The sequence below is a fragment of the Perca flavescens genome, chromosome 5, assembly GCF_004354835.1.
Source record: "Perca flavescens isolate YP-PL-M2 chromosome 5, PFLA_1.0, whole genome shotgun sequence".
NCBI lineage: Eukaryota > Metazoa > Chordata > Actinopteri > Perciformes > Percidae > Perca > Perca flavescens.
Window position 1 is genome coordinate 37,695,587 of NC_041335.1, and position 15,978 is coordinate 37,711,564.

Below are 15,978 nucleotides of genomic sequence, written 5' to 3' on the forward strand. Positions count from 1 at the left end.
CCTAGGTAAGGACTACTAGCCAGTCAGAAGCAGAGTATGAGGGCGTGCCACGCTAGCAGCTAGGTGAGCATTATAACATGTGTTACAAAGTGACCACGTTTGTCTCTGAAGTAAAGGCTGGGCTACAATAGAGCTGTTTGGAGCAGTTGGTGAACAGTGTTTTCTAGTGGAGATGGTAAGTCCCTTTGGGGGGGACTTTGGGCTTTTTCTCTTTGTAAACCTATAACGTGCACAAAAAGATTTATAACACAATAAACGAAAGGGGGAAAAGCCATGAAGCATAATCTGAGCACTTTAAAACATATAACATTTTTGGGTGACTACAAGTTGTGGTGATGAATTACCAGACTGTTCCTCTTTGACAGTGTTGGTGATTGCCGAGCCCGTGAGAGCAGCCAACGTGGCAGAATGGGAGGCCCGGAAGCGTGACATTCGACTCAAGAGAAGATCGTTCAAGCACTTTGAGGACTCGCCTTCCTTGCGAGTTAGAATAACTCTCTCCTGCAAGATGTCTGCAACACATAGGCCTGTCTGCATCTGTACCGTGGGGACAGGGGGGGAGAAAAAACATCAGAGATGGAACAGAGACATCAACCAACTGAAACTACTGTATATAGAGCTCAAGAGTTAAATCCCATTGATTTTCTCCATAAGGATATTAATTATTAACCATAATGTCGAAGCCATCCGAGGTAGACTGACTCCGAGCTACGAGGTTGTGAAACAAAAAATTCTGCTCCTGTAAAAGCTAGAAGTGTGTTTTTTATTTTTTTTTATTTTTAGGAAAAACAGGTTTTATTTGCGATCTTATGAAGCATACTACACTACCCACAATCCTAAGCGTCACAGCAACGTCTCTGATTGGTCCAACAGATGCTGTTAGCATGGAAGTGTTTACCGTACGCGGCTAGAGCGAGCTGTAACCACTTGAAGTCTATAATGGTTTCTGTACACAGTCTTGTACCTTTGACTTTTTAGACGTTTTCAAAATGTTTATTTGCACCAAATCAAATGTTTTATAGTCATGACTCCTCTCGTAGCTGGTTGGCTTTTGGTTTTATATATATATATATATATATATATATATACAGTGGGGGAAATAAGTATTTGACCCCTTGCTGATTTTGCAGGTTTGCCCACTTACAAAGAATGCAAAAATCTACAATTTTAATCATATGTACATTCTAACAGTGAAAGACAGAATCCCAAAGAAAATTCCAGAAAATCACATCATAAGAATTTATTAAAATTGATAACCATCTGATGAGGAAAAACAAGTATTTGACCCCCTGGACAAACAGCATGTTAATATTTTGTAGAAAAGCCATTATTGGCCAGCACAGATGTCAAACGGTTTTTATAGTTGGTGACAAGGTTTGTGCACATTTCGGCAGGGATGTTGGCCCTCCTCCCTGCAGACAGCCTCCAAATCATTCAGGTTCCGAGGTTGTCGCCTGGCAACTCAATTTTAAGCTCCCTCCAAAGATTTTCAATCGGATTCAGGTCTGGAGACTGGCTAGGCCACTCCAGAACCTTGATGTGCTTCTTCTTCAGCCACTCTTTTGTTGCTTTGGCGGTGTGCTTAGGGTCGTTGTCGTGCTGAAACACCCATCCTCGACCCATCTTCAGCTCTCTCACTGAGGGAAGGAGATGTCGGTCCAGAATTCCACGATACATGGCCCCGTCCATCCTCCCCTCAATACGATGGAGTTGTCCCGTCCCCTTGGCTGAAAAGCACCCCCAAAGCATGATGTTGCCACCACCATGCTTGACGGTGGGGATGGTGTTCTTTGGGTTGTACTCGGTGTTCTTTGTCCTCCAAACACGACGAGTTGAGTTGAGGCCAAAAAGTTCTATTTTGGTCTCATCTGACCACATCACCTTCTTCCAGGCCTCTTCTGAGTCGTCCAGGTGGTGAATGGCGAACTTCATGCGGGCCTGTACATGTTTCTTCTTGAGCAGGGGACCTTGCGTGCGCTGCAGGATTTCAATCCATGACGGCGTAGTGTGTTACCAACCGTTTCTTTTGTAACTGTGGTCCCAGCTGCCTTCAGTTGATTCATCAGTTCCCCCCTTGTGGTTTTGGGATGATTCCTCACCGTTCGCATGATCAGGGACACCCCACGAGGCAAGATCTTGTGTGGAGGCCCAGACCGAGGGAGGTTGGCGGTGGTGTGGTGCTTCTTCCATTTCCTGATAACTGCACCGACAGTTGATCTTTTCTCTCCAAGTTGCTTCCCGATTCTCTTGTAGCCCATCCCAGCCTTGTGCAGATCAACAATCTTGTCCCTGATGTCCGTAGAAAGCTACTTGGTCTTGCCCATGGTGGTGATGTTGGATGCTGGTTGTTTGTGTGTTGACAGGTGTCTTTTATACAGGTAACGAGGTGAGGCAGGTGTATTTGATGTAGATAATTGGTTCGGATTGGGGCTGTGTCTTAAAGAAAGACTAACTGGCTTGTAGGAGCCAGAATACTTGCTGTTTGTCCAGGGGGTCAAATACTTGTTTTTCCTCATCAGATGGTTATCAATTTTAATAAATTCATATGATGTGATTTTCTGGAATTTTCTTTGGGATTCTGTCTTTCACTGTTAGAATGTACATATGACTAAAATTGTAGATTTTTGCATTCTTTGTAAGTGGGCAAACCTGCAAAATCAGCAAGGGGTCAAATACTTATTTCCCCCACTGTATATATATATAACAATTGAAACCGAGAACACTTAACGGGACCAGAGCCGTTAAAAAAAGTTGATGGTCACTGTTGAGCTCTATAGCAGGGCATAGAGCAGGGGTTCTCAAGCTTTTTTCAATATGTTCCTCCTTTGAACAGTTTTATTTAAGTCATGTACCCCCTAACCAGCGCAAATACATTTTGGTAGTAAATAAAAGTCTCTATAAAGAGGAAGAATACAGCGATGTCAGCGATAGATTTACAAAACAACAGCCTTGGACCTGGAAAACATTTAAATGATGATGAGAAAAGGTGAAAAAAATTGGAAAAAGACAGTAGAAAGAAGGTACTAAGGCAAGAATAGGCCGAAAATAGTAACAAAAACTTCGATAAGAGACTTTGAAAAGAAAACAGTAGAAAGAAGGGAAAAAAGTGACAAAAACTTTGAAAAAAGCTGAATAAAGTCAGGAAGAAAGGCAAGAATAGGTCAAAACAAACGACAAAACCTTCAAAAAAAAAATAAAAATAAAAAAAAAAGGTGACAAACTTCAAAAACGGTGACAAAATCGAAAAAAGCATGAAAAACATTTTGCAAAAAGATCTTGCATACCCCCTGCAGTCCTCTAAAGCAGTGGTTCCCAACCTTTTTTCCTTGGCGCCCCAATTTATGTCTAAGAAAAGCTGAGCCCCCCTCCCTCCCCCAAAAACAAAGTTGAGGTAACTCTCGAGACAGAACCTTACTTTCTTTTTTGATACAGAGGAGTTATCAGCACTTTTACGTTTCTCCGCCATATTTCATTCATAAAATAGTGATGCCGTGGTGGGATGATAGCAGCTAGCAGCTGACCTGATGACAGCAAGGGTCCCAGGTTAAGAGGTCCCGGAGGGTTTGGGCCTACTATGTAGCCTAATTTGAAGCGAGAACAAAAGTATATAGTTTTTATACAGACTTTTGTATACATTATATATTCTAGTGTATTATCATAATTTGTTTAACATTAACCTTAAACCAGATAAAGACTTGCACCCCCTGTGATCTTTGCCGCCCCCCTAAGGGGTGCCCGGACCCCAGGTTGGGAACCACTGCTCTAACGTACCCCTAAGGGGACACGTACCCCCTGCAGTCTTCCAAAGTACCCCTAGGGGTACACATACCCCGATTTCAGAAACACTGGCATAGAGTATAGTACTCACAGAGAGGTGAAATACGTCCATGAAGACAGAGTGTCCCTTCTGTGTCTTCTCGTTGAGACTGGCTGGGGACCAGATCCAGTACAGGTAGGTTCCATCTGAGCACAGGTGCAGCGTGGTCATGCTGCTGCCAACAGGGAAGTGGTGCACTGGCATGGGCACAATCTGGCACACCTGAAAACAGCAGTGTCAACATAAGCCTTGGCTATGGCTACTAGGGATGCACCGAATCCAAATATTTGGGGTTAGGCCGAACACCCGTGCATTCTGGCTGCTGTCTGTAGATTCCTTCATGCACAACTCGTATTCTTTCTGATGTTTCAGACCAAATGTTGTAACAGCAGCCATGTTGTGTATAGTTTAGGGTCCTCGCCACCACCAGACCAATCAGCATTGAACAGATTGTATGTAGCTGGACTTGAATGGCCTTCTTTTGACTGAAAGTACTGCCAAACAACAACTTATTCTGCTCACCAGTTCCATGTCCACTTTCTCACAGCCTGCAGCATTGAACGCTCCACCTACGTAAACACCTTCCCGTAATCAACGACGCCGTCACTACGGCGACCAGCGTAGCACGCCGAGTGCAAGCGTACGGTTCGGTGGGAAGAAATTCTAAAGGTTCAGCAGAAACCGAACCCCTTCACAAAGCTCAACATTCAGCCAAATCTGAAACCGAATCCTGGATTCGGTGCATCCCTATTGCATCCTGAATTGAGAGAAATGCTGCTCCATTGTGAGCCTGCATGCCTTGTTTGTATCATAAAAATGATTTTATTGTTGCATAAGGGATAATAAAAAAACTAACTAACTAACTAACTAACTAACTAACTAACTAACTAACTAACTAACTAAGCAGTCATGTGAGAAACGTTGAAAATGAAATGTATCAGGACCTACCATGTTAAATATATTGAATGATTCAACATCTAATGAAAAATCTGTGACTGTATATTTTATGTAACAGGAAGCATTTTTGTACTTTTAATTTTTTTTTACCTTGCGCTCATGACTGCAAATCAAGTTTTGGACTGAAATCAATAGTGGAGTGAAAGTGTGCAGTACCTGGAGGGTGAAGGGGTCAATGACCTGGCACAGCTGATGAGGCTTGGCATCGAAGGAGGAGGGACGGTGGAGGAGGCGGCCGCTGCTGAACACCACCCAGCCAGGCTCCAACTCTTCATTTCGACAGTACACAAAACCCCTGCACAACACAAACACCGGGCATCTTTTTACTGGTTCTGAATTGTGTACTAATTTAAATACTTAAAAGGTGGATCTTTTTGTGAAAAAACCCAGGTGAGACTTGACACTTTGATTTGATGCAAAATGAGTTGAGAAGCAACACAGCAGCACATAACATGTGTACATTATCTACAAATTGATTGTGTTCAATTCTCTGCTAACCCTATATGTTCCTATGTTTTTGTGTCTAAGTGACTGATGGGAACAACTATCTCTGACATCGGTCTAGTATTAAGAGAGATTGCTGTAGTCAAGTTAATAGGGCAACTGTCCAGCTTGTATTTACGTTCACAAAAGTTCTTGTTTTGCCGCTAACAGACTCAGATTATTATTCTAAGTTTCTGACAACTTTATGGAAAGGATTTCTAAGGAGGTCGACCTTTCTTTTTCTTTAAAAAAAAAAGTAGTAAACTCTTTCCCGGAGCATGTGAGCTGAGTGACACAGTGAGGATTTCCGTTCCTTGCTCACAGAGCTGACCCCCCGCTAAATTCAGATTTTAGCCCGCTCCACTCAAATCGCTCAATGCTCGCTTAAAAATAATAAACTAGCTATAGCCATGTTGTATTTATCAGATGAGTCTTGCCCGGCATGCTTTGAACTCAAGGTGTGAGCAGTAGAGGACCGAATTTGGAGCAGGGGAGACAAGGCAATTTTCCAAGATTTTAAAAAATTCACTCTGAGCTCCATCCAAAATCCTCACACTCCGCTCTGGGCCCTTTGAAAACTTACCGTGGAAGGAAGCTGCCGGACTCTCTCCAGTTCAGAACAACGTCCTTTTTGTCCCTTTTAAAAATCATCAACTGCAGATATTGGCTTGAAAGAATGTCCACGAAACAACACCATGGGAAAGGTAAAGTAATAAGGGATATTTATAGTGTTTAACCCTCTCTTTCTGTATTTCTCTCTTGCTATTCTCCAAGTGCTGTGGATATATAAAAAAAAAGGCAGACGAGAAGGAGAGTCACATTACCTCAGTGTCCCGTGTAAACCAGAGCCCAGCTTGCTGAGTCCTCTCCCGGAGGAGTTGGTGGTGTACAGATAGAGTCCGTCTGTGGCTAGACAGCGACCCAGGTCGGTGTCTGCAAGGCACAGGGACAAAAAGAATTCAATATAAAAATAAAAAAGGTAATGACAGAGAGATGACTGATTGTAATGAAAAGCAGGTGGAGGTAGCAACAGGGTGAAGTGGAGAGTTGTGAGGATCGGGATGCCTCCAGAGACCAAAGCCCAGTGATCTGGTGTCAGGTTACCGTAAAATGTAAATATGCAAACCTGCTTTATTGATATGTGCCCTGATCAGCTGACCTCCACAAGGTCATCTGATGGGTTGCTGGAAGGTGAACATAACACTCTTCTCTTCTGCTTTACCTCCTTACAGTCTGGATCAATGGAAGTACATTTCCAGAATAAAGCCTGACATGCGGTGCGTTATACTTTGTCCCTCACCTTCCGCTCTTGGTGTGTCTCCGTTCTCAAATTTCCTTCTCTTCGGGAAACAAACTCTGAGCTAGCGAGCTACACGCTGAAAATGTCAAGTTTAGAAGGAGATTTGGACGGTCCAATAAGTCAGGCCTGCTCGGTTCTTTCAGGGAATAATTGTAAAGATTTATAAAGAATATGTTTAGGGCATTTCCTCTCTAACTGAGAGGTTTTGGGACTGATTGGTGGGATTGCTGTGGATGAAGTACACACAGAGATACACTGGTAAGAGCCAATGAGGTTTAACCATGTATCAGCTCATTTAAATAGCTCACGTTACTGGATTGTGTAAACAGTTAACTTTGTTTTATTTTTATTTTTTCGGGGTGCAAATGTTCCACCAAAACAAATTCCTTCCAGATATTTAGCAGAGCCACCGTCGCTGCGTCCAGAGTTGAGCGCCGCCCAAGACTATTGTGAAGAAATGCAAACAACCTAGAGCATTTTACTTCACCTATCCCAGAATGCATCTGTGGTGTAGCCAGACCTTTACTCCGCAGCACTGTGGAGATAGAGCTGGAAATGAGAGACTACCTTTTTACAGTCACAGCTTTCATCTCTTCACTATACATACATTACACGTATGGAGCTGCAACTAACTGGATTAATCTGTCGGTTATTTTCTGGATTCTGGAATGGATGAGTTATTTGTCAAATGTCTTGTTGTGTCCACAACTCAAAGATATTCAGTTTACTGTCCCAGAGGAGAGAAGACACTACAACAATATTCACATTTAACAAGCTGGAATCACACAAGTTTGACTTTTCTTTTCATGGGATAATCATAGGAGTTCTAGCCTTCTACCCGGCAATTTACTTTCATCCCCCCCATTTTGGTTTGGGATTCACACACTTGCATGTAGGGATGTGACGATTACCGGTTTAACGGTAAACCACAATAAAAATGTTGACGATAACAATTACCGTTTTCATTTAAAATATCATTATTATTAAGGTGGATTACCACGGTGTGGAAACTGTGTGTTTAATCCTTTCCAGCTTCATCCGAGTCTCCTGAAGTTATATATACCATATTTTGGTTATTATAAGAATGCCGAAGCACAGCTGATTGAAGATAGTTAACCGGTCTGCACAACGTTCAGGAAAAAAGTTGCTGCTAAAGGCGTTACATGCTTAACCCTTGTTCCTTTGATGTTAAAAGTTGCACTTTTGATAAGGTTTTGCACATATTTTTGTAATATAATGAACACTGTTACACTTTTTGAAACCATTTCAGCTTGTGTAGGCCTATCAGTGCTTTCTGAACATATTGAACACACTTTTAAATATACCGCAATAACACCGAAACCGTGATAATTTTGGTCACTGTAAACGTGAGGTTAGATTTTCACACCGTTACATCCCTACTTGCATGCATTGAATGAACAAAACAGAAAGCAGGGCAGTGTTATGACAGGAAATATGACAAGCCCAGTCCTATTTTAAACCTGCAAGCCAGGAAACTAGATATGTGTGCAAGACATAATTCATCACAACCACATGGGAGAACTGCATCTACTGTGGCCTGTAGATTTTCTTTTTTAAATGTCAAGGTTGATCACACAGAAGCTTTTACCTTTACTCTCTGCTGCTCCGGCAGAATTGTCAGGTGTGGGCAGCATGTCCTCAAAGCCCCAGGACACACTGTGTTTACCCCCAAGGAGGCAGGATGGAGAGCCCGGGCCTCCTTCCAGGAGCAGAAGTCTGACGCAGGAGAGAGATACCCGGCTGGTTACAACATTGGCAAAGGGATACTAATTATCGTTTAGGTGAACCAGAGTACTGGCCTTACCTGTACAGGACATCAGACACGGGGAGCTGGCCCAGATCGGTCTGTTTCTGCAGCAGGTGAACCGTGTGGATGAAGGTCTTCAGAGATCCCCTGGAGAAGAGTTTGGCACATTAGTCAAGCGGCCGCAACATTACACAGTGGAAGCTCATTGTTGAGCATTTCTAGAACTGTAAGTGGAATCATACTCGGCATGAATTATGGAGGGGATCTGAGGTAATGTGCTGAGAATTAAAACACTATGTTTCTTGAATCTGAATAAAAAGATCTTACCCATTAGAATGCAGCAGAGAGATTATTTTACACTGCGGCTCTCAGCGGGGTGCAACGAGCAACCTACTTTAAGTTTGTGCAGTGTTTATTTGCTGCTTCGCCTCATCCAAGACTGAACTGTTAACCGAACACAACCTATTCTATATTCAGGGAGACGATCTATGTAATAAGAGGTCTACTGAAGTGCAGTTCTGGCATTCTTAGATGCAAAATAAACTAGGTTTTTTTAACACACACACACACACACACACAGTCACACACACACAGTCACACACACACAGTCACACACACACACACACACACACACACAGACACACACACACACACACACACACACACACACACACACACACACACACACACACACCAAGGGAGCTAAACAATTAAATTTAATTGTGTATCGCCAATATGTCACAGTGCTTCTTGGCGATAGGCATAGCCCGAATCACTTCAGGGTAGACAAATGACCATTTATTTGAACTGATTCAATATGTGAAATCTGCAAACTAGTTTATTTCTCATGTGAAGGACCTGTGTATAAGTGGGAATGGATCTCAATTCCAAATGGATCTCAATTCCAAAATAGATTTTTAAATGCATGTCTCCTTGAAAAACAATCCAAGGCCCCGAGTAGGTTTTGTACAAAAAGTAAAATGCCTTTATTTTACATGGCAATGTGTTTCAAATGACATATGCGTTTCGACTCACATCTTTATCAGGGTCATTGTCTGCATCGACTTACACACCTGTACTGTGTACCTATGGTTGAGTACAAGAGAGACCCAGCAGCACTTATACTCCTCTGTCTGCTAGTTTATTTCTGTTGTTATTTTAAGACTGTCCAGCGTCCACGTCGTTTAAATAAATGTACCTGCACCCATCTGGGGCCCATGGGCGTGCTGGTCTTACAGGGAGGTGTGTTCAGGTGCATTCTGGGCGTGCTGGTCTTACAGGGAGGTGTGTTCAGGTGCATTCTGGGCGTGCTGGTCTTACAGGGAGGTGTGTTCAGGTGCATTGTGGGCGTGCTGGTCTTACAGGGAGGTGTGTTCAGGTGCATTCTGGGCGTGCTGGTCTTACAGGGAGGTGTGTTCAGGTGCATTCTGGGCGTGCTGGTCTTACAGGGAGGTGTGTTCAGGTGCATTGTGGGCGTGCCGGTCTTACAGGGAGGTGTGTTCAGGTGCATTCTGGGCGTGCTGGTCTTACAGGGAGGTGTGTTCAGGTGCATTCTGGGCGTGCTGGTCTTACAGGGAGGTGTGTTCAGGTGCATTGTGGGCGTGCTGGTCTTACAGGGAGGTGTGTTCAGGTGCATTCTGGGCGTGCTGGTCTTACAGGGAGGTGTGTTCAGGTGCATTCTGGGCGTGCTGGTCTTACAGGGAGGTGTGTTCAGGTGCATTGTGGGCGTGCTGGTTTTACAGGAGGTGTGTTCAGGTGCATTGTGGGCGTGCTGGTTTTACAGGGAGGTGTGTTCAGGTGCATTCTGGGCGTGCTGGTCTTACAGGGAGGTGTGTTCAGGTGCATTCTGGGCGTGCCGGTCTTACAGGGAGGTGTGTTCAGGTGCATTGTGGGCGTGCTGGTTTTACAGGGAGGTGTGTTCAGGTGCATTGTGGGCGTGCTGGTTTTACAGGGAGGTGTGTTCAGGTGCATTCTGGGCGTGCTGGTCTTACAGGGAGTTGTGTTCAGGTGCATTCTGGGCGTGCTGGTCTTACATGGAGGTGTGTTCAGGTTAGGGATGTAAACAGTTAATCGACTATTGATTAATTGTCGTTAAGAATTTACTCGATTAAATTAAATTGTCGGCTAATTGAACATTGCAATCTAAGATAGTTTTCCACAGGACGTAGGCCTAATTGAACGTAACACGAGATTCTCGCGGGCGGCGAGACACCCAACACAAACTTGAGGCGCTCAAAACGGAGCGGAGTGTGGGAGCTTTTCAAATTAATTAATGATGACAAAGACGCACAATGTAAACTCTGGGGTACTACGTTTGAGTTCAGCAGCTCTACGAGTTCGCTAAGATAGCCATGTTGCACGGAGGAAGTCTGTCGCCTTCACAACCTACAATCGCTGCTGTGGTGGGAAGGCGAGTATGTGACCACAGGAAAGCGGAGGGCATTACTCAGAGGATTTGCGGCATGATCGAAAAAGATATGATGCCAAGTAGCACCACTGACGGTGAGGGATTTTGGGAGTTATTACACTACATGGAGACAGGATATAATATCCCTTCTCGAGCGACCATTACTACCCACTTGGAAGCACGCTACAAAAACAAGAAGGCTGAGCTAAAAACACAGTTAGCCGCGGCTAATGTGGCTCTGACGACAGATTGTTGGACGGCACTGACTACAGAGAGCTAATTAACAATCACTTGCCACTACATTGGCAGGTAAAGTCAGCAGTGCTTCTCACGTTAGAGAGACATACAGCTGATAATTTAGCTGACAAACTCAACCAGGCTGTGCCTAATTTATTTTGTTAAACTACATAAATGCCATTATCTGTACGTACCGTATCCCAACTGGTACAATAAAACATGCATTTTTCTTCAGTATATAAGCAATATTTTGCTTTTTATGTTAAAGACACAATTGACACCGTGAGAAATTTACATTCTCAGGAAAAAAGCCGCGTATCAGTTAATCGTTAATCGATCGATAAAGTCAGTCAACTAATGATTAATGAAATCATCGATAATTTGCATCCCTAGTTCAGGTGCATTCTGGGAGTATTGCTATCTTGAGGCAGCAGGAAGTGATCGCGCCATTGACCAACAAAAACCTGGTCTAAAGTCAATAACGCAGCATTTCATTGTTATTTTAACAGAGCATTAGTAAAATGCTCCTAGGCTCGTGCACAGCGCGCGCACACTATGCTTGTTACACACACAGAGACGCACAGCAGCACACACACATGCAGAAGATTAAAAATAAAAATATTACGGTGTGAAATAGTATTAGCGTGTATCTCTAGAGTATATATACACATGGAATACCTCTTGGGACAGAGGATTGAGAGAAGACAGAAAATCTCTCCTTCCTGCTCAGCAAATCCTCCATCATAACAGCAATGCTCCAAGGTCCAAACGTGCCTGGCTTTTAAAAGGGAATGGGAGATGATCTCTGATTGGTTTATTGCATGTTACGCCCAAAACACACCTATGAATAAATTAAGACACTAAGTACAGCCATTTAGAACCAGGCGCAAGCTGCACGGACCCTTTTTTCCCGCCGTTAAACTAACAAAAGTGGATTCGTACACGCCCTAAACGCACCTGCGCCTAGATCGTTAAAATAGGGCCAATAAAGTTAACCACGGAGGTCCCACCTATCTGTGGTCTCTGCTGTGTTTATTTTCTGTCCCGTGTTGCTTTGCGAGTCTTTGATGAACCAAATCTAGCGTTAGGAACAGCAACATGTCCCCGCTGGTCAGACTGACTGCTAGTTTGGGTGGGGTCATTGTCTTTAGTCTGTGGCCCAACAGGTACATTAGCTCTCCAAGCTAACGTTAGTCAAAGTGTTGACATATGAAAGCATCAAACATGCATATTAGATGGAGGAGATGAGAGGATATCCAGCTGTTCCTCGACGCCGTTTGCTCAGTGGCGTTAAATTGTATGCAGGAGGTTTCAACCCAGAAGATGTGAAGTGATTGGGTTTATAATCCAGGGAAATCCTGCCATGTGCTGCATGGGAATGTATGTTTGATTCCCTGCTTACATGTTCCACAGGCAACAGACACAGAGGACTTGTGTGTCTAAGTCCACTTAGCACATTTTTACGCAGCCTCTCACATTGTGAGTTTTGAACCACCCCGACCCCCGTCAGAGAGAGGAGAGAAACATCCAACCAAAAATATTAGAGTCACGAGTTTAACTTCTTTGGTATTGTTGGGTTTGGCACATGAGCAACGGACAAGGTGAATAGTGTAAAAGTATAACTGGGGATGGACAATATATCGATATCGGGATATGAGACTAGATATCGTCTTAGATTTAGGATATAATATCGTGATATGACATAAGTGTCTCTGGTGTTAAAGGCTGCATTACAATAAAGTGATGTGCTTTTATGAACTTTCCAGACTGTTCTAGCTGTTCTGTTATTTGCCTTTTCCCCACTTAGACATTACTGATGATTATTTATCTAAAATCTAAGTGTGAAGATATTTTGTTAAAGCCCCAATTGTCAACCCTAGAATATCGCCGCAATATCGACATCGAGGTATTGGGTCAAGAATATTGTGATATCTGATTTTCTCACTATCGCCCAGCCCCCAAATTATAATATGTGCAAAGATTACAAGCGGTTGAGATAAAATAAAATGAATTGTGATTTTTAAACTGCCTAGAGCGTAATCTACTTTAAATTTCACGAGTTTGACTTCAGACGTCACTACGTCTTCTTAGTTCATCTATTTGAAGAGATTTTTTGTTTTAGAAACCACATTTTTATTTTTAATATAAAATACAGTACAAGTCAAAAGTTTGGACTCACCTTCTCATTCAATGTGTTTCTTTATTTTCATGACTATTTACACCCTTGGTGTTCTCTCAATGAGCTTCATGAGGTAGTCACCTGAAATGGTTTTACTTTCACAGGTGTACCTTGTCAGGGTTAATTAGTGGAATTTTTCCCCTTATTAATAAAAAAGCAAATGGTGGCTACTTTAAAGAATCTAAAATATAAGACATGTTTTCAGTTTTTTTTCACACTTTTTTGTTAATTACATAATTCCATATGTGTTCATTCATAGTTTTGATGCCTTCAGGGAGAATCTACAATTTAAATAGTCATGAAAATAAAAAGGAAACGCATTGAATGAGAAGGTGTGTCCAAACTTTTGGCCTGTACTGTACATTTTCAGTGCCACTTTTGATAAACTTTACTCATTTGTCTGCAGCTCGTTCTGTTACAAAAATCCGAGAGTGTTTCGTTACTTACATCCCTACAAAAAATTAGCGCCACCCTTTCTATAAGCTTAAAAAAACGCTCTGTGTGTGGGGTCCTGTCTCTCCCTCCCAATTAACAGCAGCTAGAAGCTACAGCAGGAGGCAAATCAGTCACTTTCTTCTGTACAAGTATTACTTTCAAACAGCGCTAGTAGCTCATGCTAACAGAGCGCAGGTCGGACTAGAGCAAGCTTAGTTACAGTTCAGAACAAAGGAGCCCTGTATCGCCACAGAGCTGACAGAGAGCAGGGAAGTCCGTTTTATCCCCACTCATTAGGATATATACAAATATCAATCACCAAATGTTGAGCTAGTCCTTTTATCTACCAGCGCAAACATCAAAGTGAGCCTGCTTCACTGTGTGCTGGAGGGCTTTGAGCATTGAATCATTGAGGCATGATCTTTCATGTAACAAGTACCTTGAAGAGAGGGAAGAGAGAAACTAATCAGTTGATGTACTTACTTTAGCTTTGGTTGCCAGGAATAACTGACCCACTAGTTTCCATTCAATTGTCAAGTGAATGTTAAGAGAACTTTTGAAATGTCACAAATAATGTGTTTTCTTTCAACTGGTTTGGAGCAAATAAACTAGGCTACAGTTTAGTTTGGGCAGAAGTTTGCACTTTAGGCTACGCATAATCTCGCATTGGGGGATAGGAGAAAAAGAAAAAAAAAAAAGTGCTCTGGTTTATTGGCATTTCTTTAAAGGTCCTATGACATGCTGCTCTTTGGATGCTTTTATATAGACCTTAGTGGTCCCCTAATACTGTATCTGAAGTCTCTTTTATATAGACCTTAGTGGTCTCCTAATACTGTATCTGAAGTCTCTTTTATATAGACCTTAGTGGTCCCCTAATACTGTATCTGAAGTCTCTTTTATATAGACCTTAGTGGTCTCCTAATACTGTATCTGAAGTCTCTTTTATATAGACCTTAGTGGTCTCCTAATACTGTATCTGAAGTCTCTTTTATATAGACCTTAGTGGTCCCCTAATACTGTATCTGAAGTATCTTTTATATAGACCTTAGTGGTCCCCTAATACTGTATCTGAAGTCTCTTTTATATAGACCTTAGTGGTCCCCTAATACTGTATCTAAAGTCTCTTTTATATAGACCTACAGTACAGGCCAAAAGTTTGGACACACCTTCTCATTCAATGCGTTTCCTTTTTGTTTTCATGAATATTTACATTGTAGATTCTCACTGAAGGCATCAAAACTATGAATGAACACATATGGAATTATGTACTTCACAAAAAAGTGTAAAATAACTGAAAACATGTCTTATATTTTAGATTCTTCAAAGTAGCCACCCTTTGCTTTTTTATTAATAAGGGAAATAATTCCACTAATTAACCCTGACAAAGCACACCTGTGAAGGTAAAACCATTTCAGGTGACTACCTCATGAAGCTCATTGAGAGAACACCAAGGGTTTGCAGAGTTATCAAAAAAAGCAAAGGGTGGCTACTTTGAGGAATCTAAAATATAAGACATGTTTTCAGTTATTTCACACTTTACAAAGTACATAGGTGGAGGGTGGGGGTGTGGTCTTGACCAACTGCCACTTTGCTCATTTGAAAGCCACGATGTCTCTCTCTCTCATGGGTGGGCCAAGCAGAGAAAGAGGAGGTAACCTTGCTCCTTATGACCTCATAAGGAGAAGATTCCTGATTGGTCCATCAGGGCTTTCATTTTCTCAAAGTCAGAGCAGGATACCCAGGGCTCGGTTTACACCTATCACCATTTCTGGCCACTGGGGGACCATAGGCAGGCTGGGGGAACTCATATTAATGTTAAAAAACCTCATAAAGTGATATTTTCATGCCATGGGACCTTTAAACCAATAATAATCGTCTTGGGAGGTGCAAAGTGCTGGACGCAATAACCGTGCCGCTGCAAAACAGCCATTTTTATTCTCTTGACTGCCCAAGACAAATTTCTCCTAGAGGAGACAATAAAAGGCATATCTTATCATATATCGTATCCAGTGATACTAGTAACGCGTTACTCTAATCTGAGCACTTTTTTCATTAACGAGTAATCTAATGCGTTACTATTTCCAAACCAGTAATCAGATTAAAGTCACTTATCCAAGTCACTGTGCGTTACTATTTGTCATTTTCCTTAGTAAAAATATATATTTTTGCTTTCTTCTTGCGTCTCGGGGAGTGAAGTCACGTATGCAACAAGTCACGTTTTCAGCATGAGGACAGTTCACGTTTACCACGCAGCGTCACAAACGTAAACAACAATGGAGGGAGGAGAGAGATGCGCGTTTTCTAGCTGGAAATCCAGTCACTATTTAGAGTTTGTGTCAGCTAAAGACGGCAATATTAAGGTTCGTTGTACACTCTGTGCTGGTGGCGACTACGT

At 42.5% G+C, this 15,978-nt stretch overlaps 1 protein-coding gene across 1 annotated transcript in view; it reads right to left on the minus strand.

Moving 5' to 3' along the window:
• Positions 1-15,978, minus strand: part of LOC114556385 (probable E3 ubiquitin-protein ligase HECTD4) — a 106,589-nt gene that overhangs the window by 79,290 nt on the left and 11,321 nt on the right. The window contains 6 exon segments of the mRNA XM_028579312.1: positions 345-537; positions 3,869-4,039; positions 4,931-5,069; positions 6,082-6,190; positions 8,167-8,294; positions 8,383-8,472. Coding sequence (XP_028435113.1) covers positions 345-537; positions 3,869-4,039; positions 4,931-5,069; positions 6,082-6,190; positions 8,167-8,294; positions 8,383-8,472 — 830 coding nt within the window.